General features: G+C 36.2%; 1 protein-coding gene across 1 annotated transcript in view; it reads left to right on the forward strand.

Moving 5' to 3' along the window:
• LOC102500060 (phosphatidylinositol-binding clathrin assembly protein-like) overlaps positions 1 to 14085 on the forward strand; it is a 46453-nt gene that overhangs the window by 19736 nt on the left and 12632 nt on the right. The window contains exons 9-11 of the mRNA XM_006171072.1: positions 3969 to 4048; positions 4844 to 4923; positions 8347 to 8377. Of these exons, the coding sequence (XP_006171134.1) occupies positions 3969 to 4048; positions 4844 to 4923; positions 8347 to 8377 (191 nt within the window). The remainder of the gene's footprint in view (positions 1 to 3968; positions 4049 to 4843; positions 4924 to 8346; positions 8378 to 14085) is intronic.

Consider the following 14085-nt stretch of genomic DNA (forward strand, 5'->3'; position numbering starts at 1 on the left):
CGTCGCAATCCCTTCTTCTCCATTCTCCTCTCGGGATCTTGGGCACGCATGCACACGCGCCCGGCGTGGGTTTTAAGCCACCGGGTCCGGGACACGAACCACGGTCGACTATGTGGGAGTCCAGCGACATAGCCATTACGCTAACTGCTGGTTCCAATATTCTAAATTCTTTATCAGACATTTCCATGATTTCCATTGAACTGACTGTGGATGAAGAACAGTTATTCTTTTCCCATGGAAGAGAGGTATTTTCTTGCTTTCCAATATTTCTTGTGGCCCTGTGGTGATTTCTAGTCATCTAATGGATGGTGTGTTTCTTCCTAAAGTTGAAGTTCAATTTGAGCATTCAGGCACGTTCAGAAAGAGGTGATCTGGAATTTCTTTGCGCAGCAGATTCAGTAGATATTGATGAATATGTTAACCCTAATAGGAATGGAGATTGGGGGACAGAGAGGTGAGATAAAAGAAAAGGAAAACAGAGAGAAACAACAATAACAACAAAGAAACAGGAAAAAAAATTAAAAAAAAAATTTTTTATAAAAAAAAGCAAAAAATAGAAATTACTAGTTCTCAGGAGCCTGGAGGAATCTTCTGAAGGCCTGCCCCTTACCTCTTCACTCAAAGTTTGTGAGCTGGAGGCTGAATTATCAGTAGAAAATCTTCATTTCTCTTTTTTCCCCTGAAATCACTAGTTCTCGGGGCCATGGAAGAATCTTCTCCATATTAAACCCTTAAAAAAGCCTCCCAAGGCTACTGAGTCAAGTCAGGAATTGTGCCTTTAAGTACCTGTACTTGAGAGATTTTTGGTCCTGTCAGAAAGTGACTTTCTTTACTTACCTGCCAGGCAGAACTGTTTATGGTACCAGGCAATCTTTCCAAGAGCTTCTGTTGTCTTTCTTGAAATCTGCGTTATTTGGGTCCAGCAGTTAGCACAATGGCTATGTCGCTGGACTCCCATGTAGTTGACCATGGTTTGAATTCTGGACCCGGTGGCTTAAACTCACGCCGGGCGCATGTGCATGTGTGCCCAAGATCCCGAAAGGAGAATGGAGGAGAAGGGATTGCGGCATGGCCATCCCCTCTGGGGGGTAAAAAAAAAGAAAAGAAAAGAAAAGAAAAGAAAAGAAAAGAAAAGAAAAGAAAAGAAAAGAAAAGAAAAGAAAAGAAAAGAAAAGAAAAGAAAAGAAAAGAAAAGAAAAGAAAAGAAAAGAAAAGAAAAGAAAAGAAAAGAAATCTGTGTTAATTCCTTAACTTTCTGGTCATATCTTCAGAAGTGACATTCCAGTCAAAGCCCTGGCAATAACCAGCACTTCCAATTTCTGATGCAAGGCAACAGATATTATTAAACATGCAGATAACCATTCTACCACAAAATTAAGAATGCTCACAAATATTTTCTAATTCCAGAAGGGTCAGGATGGGAGAAAAGTTTATGTTTCAATTTCTTAAATAATAAAGTTCTGAACCTATCAGCAGCTCAAAAGAAAACACAAATCCTAAATCTGGGAGACAAAGCATAGAATAAAATTAGTAATATTTTAATCAAAAGTCATAAAATTCAATTTCACCGATTCAGTCTCATGTAATTAATCTCTTTTGTTGAATTTGAAGTATTACTGTGGTCCTATCTTTCCACATAAATCCTGAAAGTTAACATTCAACATAATTACTGATATTTTTGGACTTGTCCCTATCATTAAGTTGGCCATTTTCTTGGTTGTTTTTTGTTCTTATTTCTGTGTGTCTGTATTTAGTTTTCCTGGTATGGCACTCCCTTCAGAACTTCTTGAAGAGATGGTCTAGTGTTAGTAAATTCTTTCAGGTTTTGTTTATCTGAGAATGTTTTTATCTTTTCTTCTCATATGAAGGATAATCTTGTCCAATATAGTATTTTTGGTTGAAATTCTTTTTCGCTTAACACTTTGAATATATTTCCCCATTCTTTTCTTGCTTGTGTTGTTTCTGATGAGAAGTCCGATGTTAGCCTGATGGGATATCCTTTGAAAGTAACAACGTTTTTCTCTTGCCAATTTTAGTATTTTGTCTCTGTCTGTGGTTTTGGTCAATCTGGCTCTGATATGCTTTGGAGAAGATTTTCTTGGGTGGATTCTATGTGGGGTCCTTTGTATTTCTTAGTTCTGGATATTTGAATGCCTCTCTGTGTTTAGAAAATTTTCTTGCAGGATTTCATGGAATAGATTATCAATGCACTTATTAGTTTCTTCACATTCTGGGATACCATTGATCCAGATGTTTGGGCGTCTAATGGTACCTAGTATTACTTGTATATTATTCTCATTTTTGGATTATTTTTCTCAGTCTTTGTGGTGAATTTTTCTAGGTCAGAAATTCTCTCTTCTACATCTGAGATTCAACCTTCTGTATGATCTAATCTGCTTTTATACTTTCAAGGGAGGTTTTGATTTCCTATATTACAGCCTTCATCTCTAACAGTTCCGTTTGATTCTTTTTTATGGTGTATAAATTCCTCTTTCAGATCTTGCAAGAACTTCCTCACCTCTTGGAACTCATTATCTCTTCTGCATTTTCTGGAGTTTGTTGTCTCTCTTCTCTTGCATGTCTATTAGCTTTGTCATTATGAATATTCTAAAATCTTTATCTGACGTTTCCACGAGTTTCATTGTTTTCTATGACCCTAAAAGTATTCAGATGTTTGGCTAACATGCACCTAGGATGATGAAGGGCTTTTCGTTTCCCTTGAGGGAGAGATATTTTCTTGATTTCCCATATTTCTTGTGCCTCTATGGTGGTGGTTTCTGGTCATCTGATGGATTATACGTTTCTTTCTAATTTGGAGTTAATTCTGAGTGTCAGAAGCGTGCAGGAGGAGATGACTCACAATATCTGTGTAGTTCCATTTCCCTAATGCTCACCAAGCAACCTGTGCTTTTGTCATTGAAACTGGATATTACAAAGGCCTCCCAGTTTCTACAAAACAGGTGCACCTGGGCTGAGTTTCAACTAAGAATTCAGAGGTGTGTGGGAGGAGATGAGCCACACTCTCTTTGCAGCTCCATATTTCACCCTGCTTCTCACTTTGCAATCTCTCTTGTCTGATTTTTAGTCATTTGGTGGTATAGTCAGTCATGTTTGGTTAATTTGCTGGAGGTTTCTGCAACTGTAAGTTTGTATGCTTCCCTTTACTGTGAGGTAATCCTATGCCAGTTTCTCTCCTCTGTTGTGTTTTGCAGTGTGGTATCCACAGAGATTCGAGTTCAGATTTGTGAAGATGAGTTTCTCCCTTTCTCAGCAGGTTCAGTGGGAGTTGAGGTTTCCTATGACCCTTTCTTTCATATCCTGGCTTGCCTCACTCAGCAATAAATCCTCCATATCCAACCACTTTCTATCAAATGCCAGAGTCTTTTTTTATGGCAGAGTATATGTGCCACACTTTTTCGATCCATTCATCAATTTGTGGACATTTGGGTTGGTTCCATGTCTTAGCGAGCTTGAATGATGCTGCAATGAACATTGATGTGCAAGTGCTTGTCCGATTGAGCATTCTCCTGTCCTTTGGGTAGATACCCAGAAGTGGGATTGCTGGATCAAATGGTAGTTCTATTTGTAGATCTTGAAGATCCTCCATATTGTTCTCTACAGTGGCTGAACCAATTTACATGCCCACCAACAGTGTAGGAGAGTTCCAATAATGAATGATTTTAAGCCTGATGTCTTTTACTCAGGAAACAGATATGTTAGCAGTCCTTTGATCATTTTAAGAGGATTTTTGTTGTTATTTTTAAAAATGTATTCCAAATCATAGTCTAAAAATATGATTTGATACCAAGATACCATTTTTAATAATGAATTTACATGTAGCAATTTTAAATTTAATGTATTTGCTCTAGAGGTGTATTAATTTTTGTTTAAAGTATTTTTATATTATAGTAGAGTATGAGTTTTCTAAAACTATCAGAAAAATAAGTCTTTCATAATAACTCTTTTAGGCACCCCACAGTCTACTTGAAGCACTAAAACAGCATTTAGCTTCTTTGGAAGAGAAAAATGACATTTTACCTCCTTACAGGTAAATTAAATGTCTTAATATAGGTTAATTTTGTTTCCCTCTAAATAATTTCCTTAATCCTAAATGTTAAACAATATGAGATTGACGGAATAAATTATGAACTATGAATATGATGGAAAAATATTCAGCTATGTTAAATGATTATATGGAACAGAATCCGTAAGTTTTTTGTGGGAATCCATACCTGGGTAATGTATTTTTTTAGAGAACATCTTTTATTAAAGTGAATGACTCTCAAAGTCAGAGGTTGGGATGGGTATATCCTTCTCTTTTCAAGAAGTTGATTCCCTCCCTTAGGGACTCCTGTAGTGAGAATAACTGTTGTAGAAGATTACTTAATGGTATGTCAAAGTGTTCATTTGCAAGACAGTATGCATAATAACGTTCAAGTACACACACATGTACATGCATATACATACAGCTTGAATGATATTAAATTTGAAGGAAATCACCTCAAACACGTTCACATTAGTTGTTTCTGAGTGGAACAACTATAGTTGATTTTAGGGGTTTTTTTTGCACTTTTCTGTATTGTCAAAAACTTTTACAAAAGTTAAGTATTATTCATTCATACTACTTTTTTAGTTATGTTGATTTTAATTGATTTATAGTATCACCCTCTTTTAGACAACAAGTTTGTTGACAATGATCTCTTTATCAAAGATAGACATACAGTTGGTAAATGGTTTGATAGATTATAGATGGATGAAGAAAAAAATGTATGCTCAGCTGGGTAAGTTATATGGGATTCTATTTATTCTCCAGTATGCCTTATCTTTCTTGTGATCTCTTAAGTTTCCAGCATGCATTGATTCCATCCTTCCTAAATAGTCCAGTTGTGGAAACTCCAACAAGCAGAAGTTGGTTTTCAGGAGGTATGACATTATTTCATGACTATTTCAGTAATAAATGAAGACACAAATAGAATCTTTAATTCTTCCCTTGCTTCTTCCTGAAGCAGAGTCTTCCTGAAGCAAGTTTATTTCTAGAATTAATTCAACCTATATATATTCACAACTGTAAAGTGATGTATGAAAAACATTGCAACATTATAGTAAAACATGACTATCAAAAAGAGGCTTATTTTTATGTACTGAAATGGAACAATCACCATGATGTATTTTTACATGAGCAAGATGTGGAAGTATGTTATGCTGCCATTTTACAAAAGCCAGTGGTTTACATTTTCAGGGATATTTGCTAGCTGGTTATATACCACATTGGTAGCTTGAAACTGGCCATGATAGGAGTATTTATACCACAGAAATGGGCAAACACTACAAATCGGATCTATCTTTTTCTGGAGAGCTAATTGTTATATATTTACTGACACACGGCCACTCATAGGCAGCCATATTTTGTATTTTAATGGAGTATCGTGTTTTAGTGATGTTACTTGATTTTTCATGTTAGACACAAATCCATGTAATAATGAGCTATGGAATCATAGGATTTATATGTGTTTGAATTAAATTTCTTTCATAATTTAACTTAATGATTTATGCTGTATCTATTTTAAATTTTGTTTTTGTTATTTTTTTGTGCATATATTTTCAATGGACACACTTTCTGCATTTTTAATGGATGAGTTTGACCAAAACTATGATGAACATAAGTCCTGACTAAAATCGTATGTATAGCAAAACTATGTGTTTGCTTCATTTCTAAAAGACTGTTGTCACTTTTCTTTTTCTTTTTTAGGGAGGTTTTCTTGCTATAGAATGTGTGAGCTTGCCAGAGAGACAGAGAGAGATAGAGAGACAGAAAGCAAGAAATCACCCCCAAGGGGAGATGGCCACGCTGCAATCTCTTATCCTCCATTCTCCTTTAGGGATTTTGAACACATACTCACACATACGCCCAGTGTGAGTTTTAAGCCACCAGATCCAGGTGGTCACATGGGAGTCCAGTGACATAACCATTATGCCATCTGATGGTCTCTACCGTCACTTTTCTGAGTGCCTGTGGTTTGGGAATCATGGTGCTTACAACTATTACAAGGCAATTAAACAAAGTGGTTAAGAGAATAATCTCTGGACATAGTTAAATGTGAATGTGAATCTCGAATAGAGTGTAGTAGAAAGAAGGGAGCTGCAGTATTATAAAGGCCCATATTGGGGCCTTATACCACAGAAATGGGCAAATTGTTATATATTTATTGGCACATGACCAGTATTTGTATACCAACAGCAAGACCGACTACAGGTAATCAGTAAGTATTTGAATACCAACAGCAAGACTATAGGTAATCTCCACATATGCCACCCTTATTGCATAAACCAATTTTGTTAACAGTCCTGTAACTAGCTGAAACCACTTTTTCTCTTATATTACTGTGCTGTTATTATTATTTTTTTAATAATTACTTTATTTAACTTTATTTATTTATTTATTTTTAATTTGACAAGTGAGGGACAGAGTGAGAGAGAGGGAGGGAAAGTGAGAAAGCAAGCTGCCAGGTCCGTGAGTCGAACCACAGTCGGCCATGTGGGAGTCCAGTGTCCTTAACCACTATGCTACCTACCATCCCTTATTATTTTTTTTTAATTGGTTTTTGCCTTCGGGCATGTACACTTGCCGGGGAGAGAGAGAGACAGAGACAGAGACAGAGACAGTGAGAGGGAAAGACAGTGCCCCGTTATCCACTCTTGCCTTCCTATAATTTATTCTCTTTATTGCAACCTGAGGTGTATTTTAGAAACTCGAATATAATTCTGACATTCCCTCTATCAAAACCTTTCTAAAACGTTCAGTTATCCAAGGATAAAGCCTCCAAACTTCATTCTTGCCAAATTCTCTGTGATGTTGAAGTTGTTTCACTTATAGAATACCCCTTGGGGTCTAATTCTCAGCCTTGAATTCCTTCCCCTCCTTCCCTCAGCTCCATTACCCATGGCCTATCTACTTTATCTTTTAATTTTCAGATTAACCAGCACAGAGTTGTCATTCTTGACTCCCTAAATGAAGTTAAATTTTCTTGATATATTTACATAGCATCCTCTATTTCTCCCTTCATAATATTGAACAAATAGTAATTTCCCAGGTAAACTAATAAGTACCATGAGACAAGTTATTGACCATTACATCTCCAGCTCTGTATAGTACACATTTAATATTCATTTGGAGACTCAGCTATATTAATGACATTTTACAGTAGTTTAAGATATGCATTTTTTCTGTGTGAGCAATATATTGTACATGACTATTTTGAAAAATTATATTCTAATCACTGAAAAATAGATTTGTTGGGTATAATAGTCTGACATTTGTTGAAAATTATTTTATTTAAAAGCAGTGGAAATTTCATGTAATTGAATAGTTACATTATGAATGTGAACTATTGACATTTGCACTTGGCTCATTATATGTTCATTATAATGCTGAAATGTTTTTTTGGGTACATATTTCATACATTTATGTGCAATACTGCATTTTATTTCTTCATTCAGAAAATATTTTTTTACTTAATGACTTATTGACCGACTACTATGTTTCTGGCACTGTCTGGGCACTGAGGATAAAGCAGAGACAGCCAGGGAGACAGAAAATCCAGAGACTACTATAAGAGCTTCCTAACTACCTCTTTGCTTCTGATCTTGTCTCCCACAGTCCATTCTTTACGAAGCAGAATGTTCTTATTAAAATACAACTTAGATCATGTCTCTCTTCTGTTCAAATCCCTCCAATAGCTTCCCAGTCTCAAGGAAGTTGGCCTGAGATGGTGGCCTCTGAAGAAAAGCCAGAATGTTTATATTGTAAATCCTTACAAGGTCCTATAAGATCTTCTCGAAAACACCCCTCAATCGCCTTTCTGGCTGCTTTGGTCACTCCAACTCTAAACACATTGGCCTCCTCTCTATTCTAAAGACAAATCAATCACAGTCTTTCCTTAAGGCCTTTACTTATGCTGTGTCTTCTGCTGGATCAATGTAATTCACTCTGTCATATCTTAGGCAGATTTTTACTTATAAAATCCTCTTCTCAGAGAGCGTTTCCTACTTAAACTACTGCTACATACATAAAGCAAAAATTACTAGAAATGATGTAGAACTTGAGATAAAAATATTGTAATTTTTTTTTTCAAACCACTTGTTTAATTATTGGGAGGATCACCCTACCAATATATCATAATACCTATTTTTGATACTTTTTTCCATAGCCCTTTTCACTGTCTAACATATTATATACTTTCTTTTGTAGGAGGTAAGCATGTATTCTTAGATTAATATTTAAATATATTTTTAAATAAAAGCATTTAGACAAATGTAATATAAATTTGTGTTTGTTTTATGGAACAGGTCTTAACTTTGGAGAAATCCCAGTCAACAAGTAAGTATTTTATTATTTAAACAAGCACAGCCAATAAATACACGTTAGGAGAAGGAACTTATAAGAATAACAACTAGAAAATATTTTAAAAATTAAATTCAGTAATCATATATTATAAAACTGTACTATGTGGGTTTTTTTACTTTAATAATTAGAGTAGAAAATTTATTTTTTATGTCTTACCTACACTTGCAGGTAAAGTTCTTGGATTAAAATATACTGCATTATATAGTTCTTCTAATCCTTTGATAATCCATTCTTGATTCATTGAAAAGATGTTTTTCTAGGTGTGTCTTAAATATTGACATTTCTCATAGTTCTTTGTATTCTTATTTTATGATACAGGCTATATTAAATGAGTAATGCTTTTTAAAGATTGATTTATGTATTTCTGAGAAAGTGAGAGAGAGAGAGAGACCAACCCCCAACTGGGATTTAACTCCATTTTCTTCAAAGCAATAATATACTTGGCTGCAAAGTAGACTTTTAACAAAAATTTAAAGTTGAAGAATTTTACTGAAGAATTTTCCTCTTTATCCAATAAAATTAGAACTAATTAATAAAAAGATAACTTTGAAAATCTTAATCACTTAGAAACTGAGAAATGTAATACTTTGCCCAAGAGGAAATCAAAACAAAAACTATTAACTATCTAAAAGCAGTGAAATAGAAAACTTCATACCAAAGCTAATGGGGCACCAAAAGAGCTAAACTCATAGGAATATTTGTAGCTTTAAGTTTCATCATTGTTAAAAAAGATAGTTTAAAAAAATTTAGCTTCTGCTATAAAGCATGTGCATTTGCCAAAGAAAAAGAGAGAGGGTGAGAAATCACCCCACGGGGGATGGCCATACTGCAATCCTCTCTTTTCCATTCTCCTTTTGGGATCTTGGGCATGTACACTCACACAGCTGATTTGTTTTCTAAACCACCAAGTCCAGGACTTGAAAAGCGGAGCTGGCCATGTGGGATCCAGTGCCTTAACCCCATGCCACCTGCTGGCCTTGTTCTCTCTACTTCCATGCCATTGAGTTTTTCATTTTCTGCCATAGAGTGTGGACATTCGGTTTAATTTAAGCAGGGATTGCTTTACAAAAATTAAAAATAATAAAAAATAAAAAGTTCAGGGCCAGCAGATGGTATAGTGATTATATCTCTGGAATCCCACGAGTCCCGGACACGGTGGTTTGAAAAATCATGATGGTCACATGTGCATGTGTGCCCAAGATCCTAAAAGGAGCATAGAGGAGAAGGGATTGCAGCCTGGCCATCCCCCCTCAGAAGTGATTTTTCACTTTCCCTCTCACTGTCTCTGTCTTTCTCTCTCTCCCCAGTGAGCGCACATGCCCTAAGGCAAAAAACCTCTAAAAAAAAACTTTAAAAAAGATATTTTGAGTAGGTAAGTTGAATTAAGAGCTGTTTTGACATGTTATATTTAAGAGATATATTAGACCCCCAAGAAGTAGTTGGATGTATGAGTCTGGATATAAGAGCTGGAGGTAAAAATTTGTGAGTCATTAACATATACATGGTAGTTAAAGTCATAAGACTTTTAAAAATCATTATTATATGGTATTTTATTATTTTTAAGTTTATATATAATAGTTGTACATCTATGTGGGGTACAGTGTGGCCTTCTAAAAACATGTACACAATGTGCATTTACAAGCAATACATCTGACAAGGGCTTAATAACAAGATTATATAAAGAACTCAAGCAGTTCAACAGCAAAAATAAAATAATCCAATTAAAAAATGGGCACTTGGGAAACCAGCAGTTGGCATAATGGCTATGTCGCTGGACTCCCACGTAGTTGACTGCGGTTCGCGTCCCGGACCCGGTGGCTTAAATCTCACACCGGGCGTTTGTGTGTGCGTGCCCAAGATCCCAAGAGGAGAATGGAGGAGAAGGGATTGAGGCGTGACCATCCCCCCTGGGGGGTGATTTCTCGCTTTCTGTCTCTCTGTCTCTCTCTGTCTGTTTGGCGAGCACACGTGCCCTATAGCAAAAACCTCTCTCAAAAAAAAAAGGGCACTTGATCTGAGTAGATAGTTCTTGAAAGAAGACATGCAAATAGCCAATAAGCATATGAAAAATATCTAGAAAAAATATCTAATCATTAGGGAAATGGAAATTAAATCCATAATGAGGTATCACCTCACCTTAATTAGAATGACTATTATTGAAAAAGAAGAAAGAAAGAAAATTGTAAGTGCTGACAAAGCTGTTGATAAAGGGCAACCCTCATGCATTGTTTGACTTTTTTTTTTTTTTTTTGAGAGAGGTTTTTGCTATACGGCATGTGCATTTGCCAAAAAGACAGAGAGAAACAGACAGAAAGAGAGAAATCACCCCCCGGGGGGGATGGCCAGGACACAATCCCTTCTCCTTCATTCTCCTCTCAGGATCTTGGGCATGCACGCACATGCGCCAGGCGTGAGTTTAAGCCACTGGGTCCAGGACTCGAACTGCGATCAACTACATGGGAGTCCAGTGACATAGCCATTATGCCAGCTGCTGGTCCCAATAAGACTCTTTTTTACAAGAGAGAGGCATAGAGATTTGTTTACTATAAGTTTAAACAACACAGGAGTCTTTCTAAGGAAATGAAGATCTGAAGAAGTAGTGAAATCTATGTATTTTTATGCCAAGTTTGATGAAGAGTGGATAGTTGTGGAGGAGTATGATAGTGGAAAGTATGATACGATCTAATGGTAATAAACTGAGAGGAATTTAACAAGACTTGTTACTTTGGATTCTTCTCAGTAACCCTTCATCTTCAGTGATAAAGATCTTCCATTCCATTGGGTGGAGGGAGAGCACGTCTAGCATATTAAAGAACAAAGTTAAATAGAAAAATAATGTAATCATAGATGCCAATATAGATAAATTATATCAATTATCAATTGAACTTGGGCCAGCTGTTGGTATGGTGGTTGATGTGGCTGAATCCCACATGGCCAGCTTTTCAGTTCGAGTCCTAGAAGTGGTGGCTTGAAAAACATGCCAGGCTCACATGCATGCATGCTTAAAATCCCAAGAAGAGAATAGAGGAGAAGGAATTGCAGCCGGTCCATTCCCCATAGGGGGTGATTTCTCACTTTCTCTCTCTTTGTCCCTCTCTGGTGAGTGTGCACACTCTACAACAAAAACAAACAAACAAATAAACTGAATGTTAGATGCAATTTGAGTTAAAAGGGGAACAAATGCTCAAATGAGAGAAATGATTTTGCTCTCCAGATTGAAAAATAATAGCATAGGGGACCAGCAGGTGGTGTGGTGGTTAAGGCGCTGGACACTCCCACATGGCCAACCAGGGTTCAAGTCCTGAATCTGGTGGTTTGCTTTCTCACTTCCTCTCTCTCTCTCATTATCACCCTATGCCTCTCTCTGCTCAAACTAAAAAATAAATGAATGAATAAATAAAATAAATAATTATTTTTAAAAAAGAATTATTTAAAAATAATAGCATACACTGTAAGAACTCCACATATTTTAATTTACTTAATAATCATAATGCAACTGCTACATGAAGTAGATGTGATAATTCCAATTTCAAAGAAAGCAAGAATTTCTTTAAGAGAGGTTAATCTCTCTTAGAGGTTAATTTCTAGGTTGTAGCATTTTTAAGTGGAGAAGTTGGAATGGGAACTTGAAGCAGAAATTAAGATTTATTCTGAAATGATAAGTAAATTGAATATAGATGTTTTATGGATTCATGGTTGCATAATCCATGAATATACACACATTCATATGTGTACATGAAAACTTCACTCCTAAACTGATGTGGTTTGGGTAGTATTTGCTTCATTTTTGTTTCCTGTGACCTACTTTTCCCACTCATAAGACAAGCTGTCAATGTCAAACCACAACTTAGAATTGCCCGTTCACGGGACCAGCAGTTAGTGTAATGGCTATGTCACTGGACTCCCATGTAGTCGACCGTGGTTTGCGTCCCAGACCTGGTGGCTTAAAACTCATGCTGGGTGCATGTGCGTGCGTGCCCAAGATCCCGAGAGGAGAATGGAGGAGAAGGGATTGCGGTGTGTCCATCCCCCCTGGGGAGTGATTTCTTGCTTTCTGTCTGTCTGTCTCTCTCTGTCTGTCTGGTGAGTGCACACGCCCTATAGCAAAATCCTCTAAAAAAAAAAAATTGCCAGTTCACATCATCTCAGAGCAAGGTACTTTAAAGGCCTTATTTGAGTACCGATGATGAAGCAGAGAAATGAATATTAACCCCCAAAATCAGTATAAGGAAAAAATTTAAACATACGATTTTTTTTCTAGAATTGTAGGAATAACATTATGAAAATACTTAAGAGGGGCCAACAGGTGGCTTAGTGGTTAAGGCGCTGGAATTCCCACGTGGCCGACCATGGTTCAAGTCCTGGACCTGGCTGCTTGCTTTCTCACTCTTCCTCTCTCTTGCTCTGACAAAACTCATGTGAAATAATGAATAAATAAATAAAATAATTCTTTTGAAAAATAAAGTAAATAAGATCAAAGTAAATATCAAAAGGTTCGAACACTGATTAAATAAGATCACAGATCATTACAAAACAATATTTAATTATCTATGTAACTGAAGTCACAGTAAAAGACTTTAAAGGCAAATACAGAAGGTTATATAGAAAACTTAGCCCTTTTGGGTCCAGCAGGTGGTGTGGTGATTGAGACTTTGGACTCCCACATAGCTAACCACAGTTTGCGTCTTGGACCTGGTGGCTTGCTTTCTCACTTTCTCTCTCTGGTTTGTGTATGTGCCCTTTAGCAAATTTTAAAAAATAATAATAATCATAATAAATAAAATTAAACATTTTTAGAAGAAAACTTAGCACTTTTAATATAATATTGAGAAGACTCAATTTTTGTAATAATCAATGACCTGACAAAGAACATGAAGTATATAAGAAGTTATTTTGCTAAGATACAGAATCTTTGTTTTCTAGTCGGATTACTTCAAAGGTAAAGAAAAAACTTTATACAATTTACTTTTTTAAAGAATTACTTTATTTAATCTATTAATGAATTAACTAATTAATTTTAATTAGACCAGAGAGGGACAGAGCAAGAGAGCAAGAGAGTGAGCACGAGAGAGAGAGAAAGTGAGAAAGAAAGTGAGAAAGCAAGCTGCCAGGTCTGGAACTTGAACAGCAGTTGGTCATGTGGGATTCCAGCACCCTTAACCATCATGCCAATTTCCGGCCCCTACAATTTCTTAAAAAAAGCAAATAGTTCAACAAAACTTTGTAATTTTAACACACAGAGAATATCAAATTTTAGTTTTGTATCAGTTTACTCTTGATATTAAGACTCATTTTTAAACCATTATAAAAAATTCATTTAATTAATTTTTTAGAGGTTTTTGCCTTAAGGTGTGGGCACTTACCAGGGAGAGAGAGAGACTGACACAGTGAGAGGAGAAGTGAGAAATAGCCCCCCAGGGGGAAGACCACACTGTAATCCCTTCTTCTCCATTCTCCTCCAAGGCTCTTAGGGATACACACAAGTGTGCTCAGTGTGATTCATGTTGTTAAGTCAATTCTTGTGTCAATCAATGAATTCCTGTGTTGAATGAATTTGAAATTGAATGAATTCAATTTTTGGCCAAGTCCTTTCTTCATCTCACCCTGCTGCCCATCCCATATGGTCTCTGATATCTACTATTCTATTTCTTTTCTCTCTCTCTCTCTCTCTCTCTCTCTCT

The sequence above is a fragment of the Tupaia chinensis genome, unplaced genomic scaffold (assembly GCF_000334495.1).
Source record: "Tupaia chinensis unplaced genomic scaffold, TupChi_1.0 Scaffold149248_1, whole genome shotgun sequence".
Classification (NCBI taxonomy): domain Eukaryota; kingdom Metazoa; phylum Chordata; class Mammalia; order Scandentia; family Tupaiidae; genus Tupaia; species Tupaia belangeri.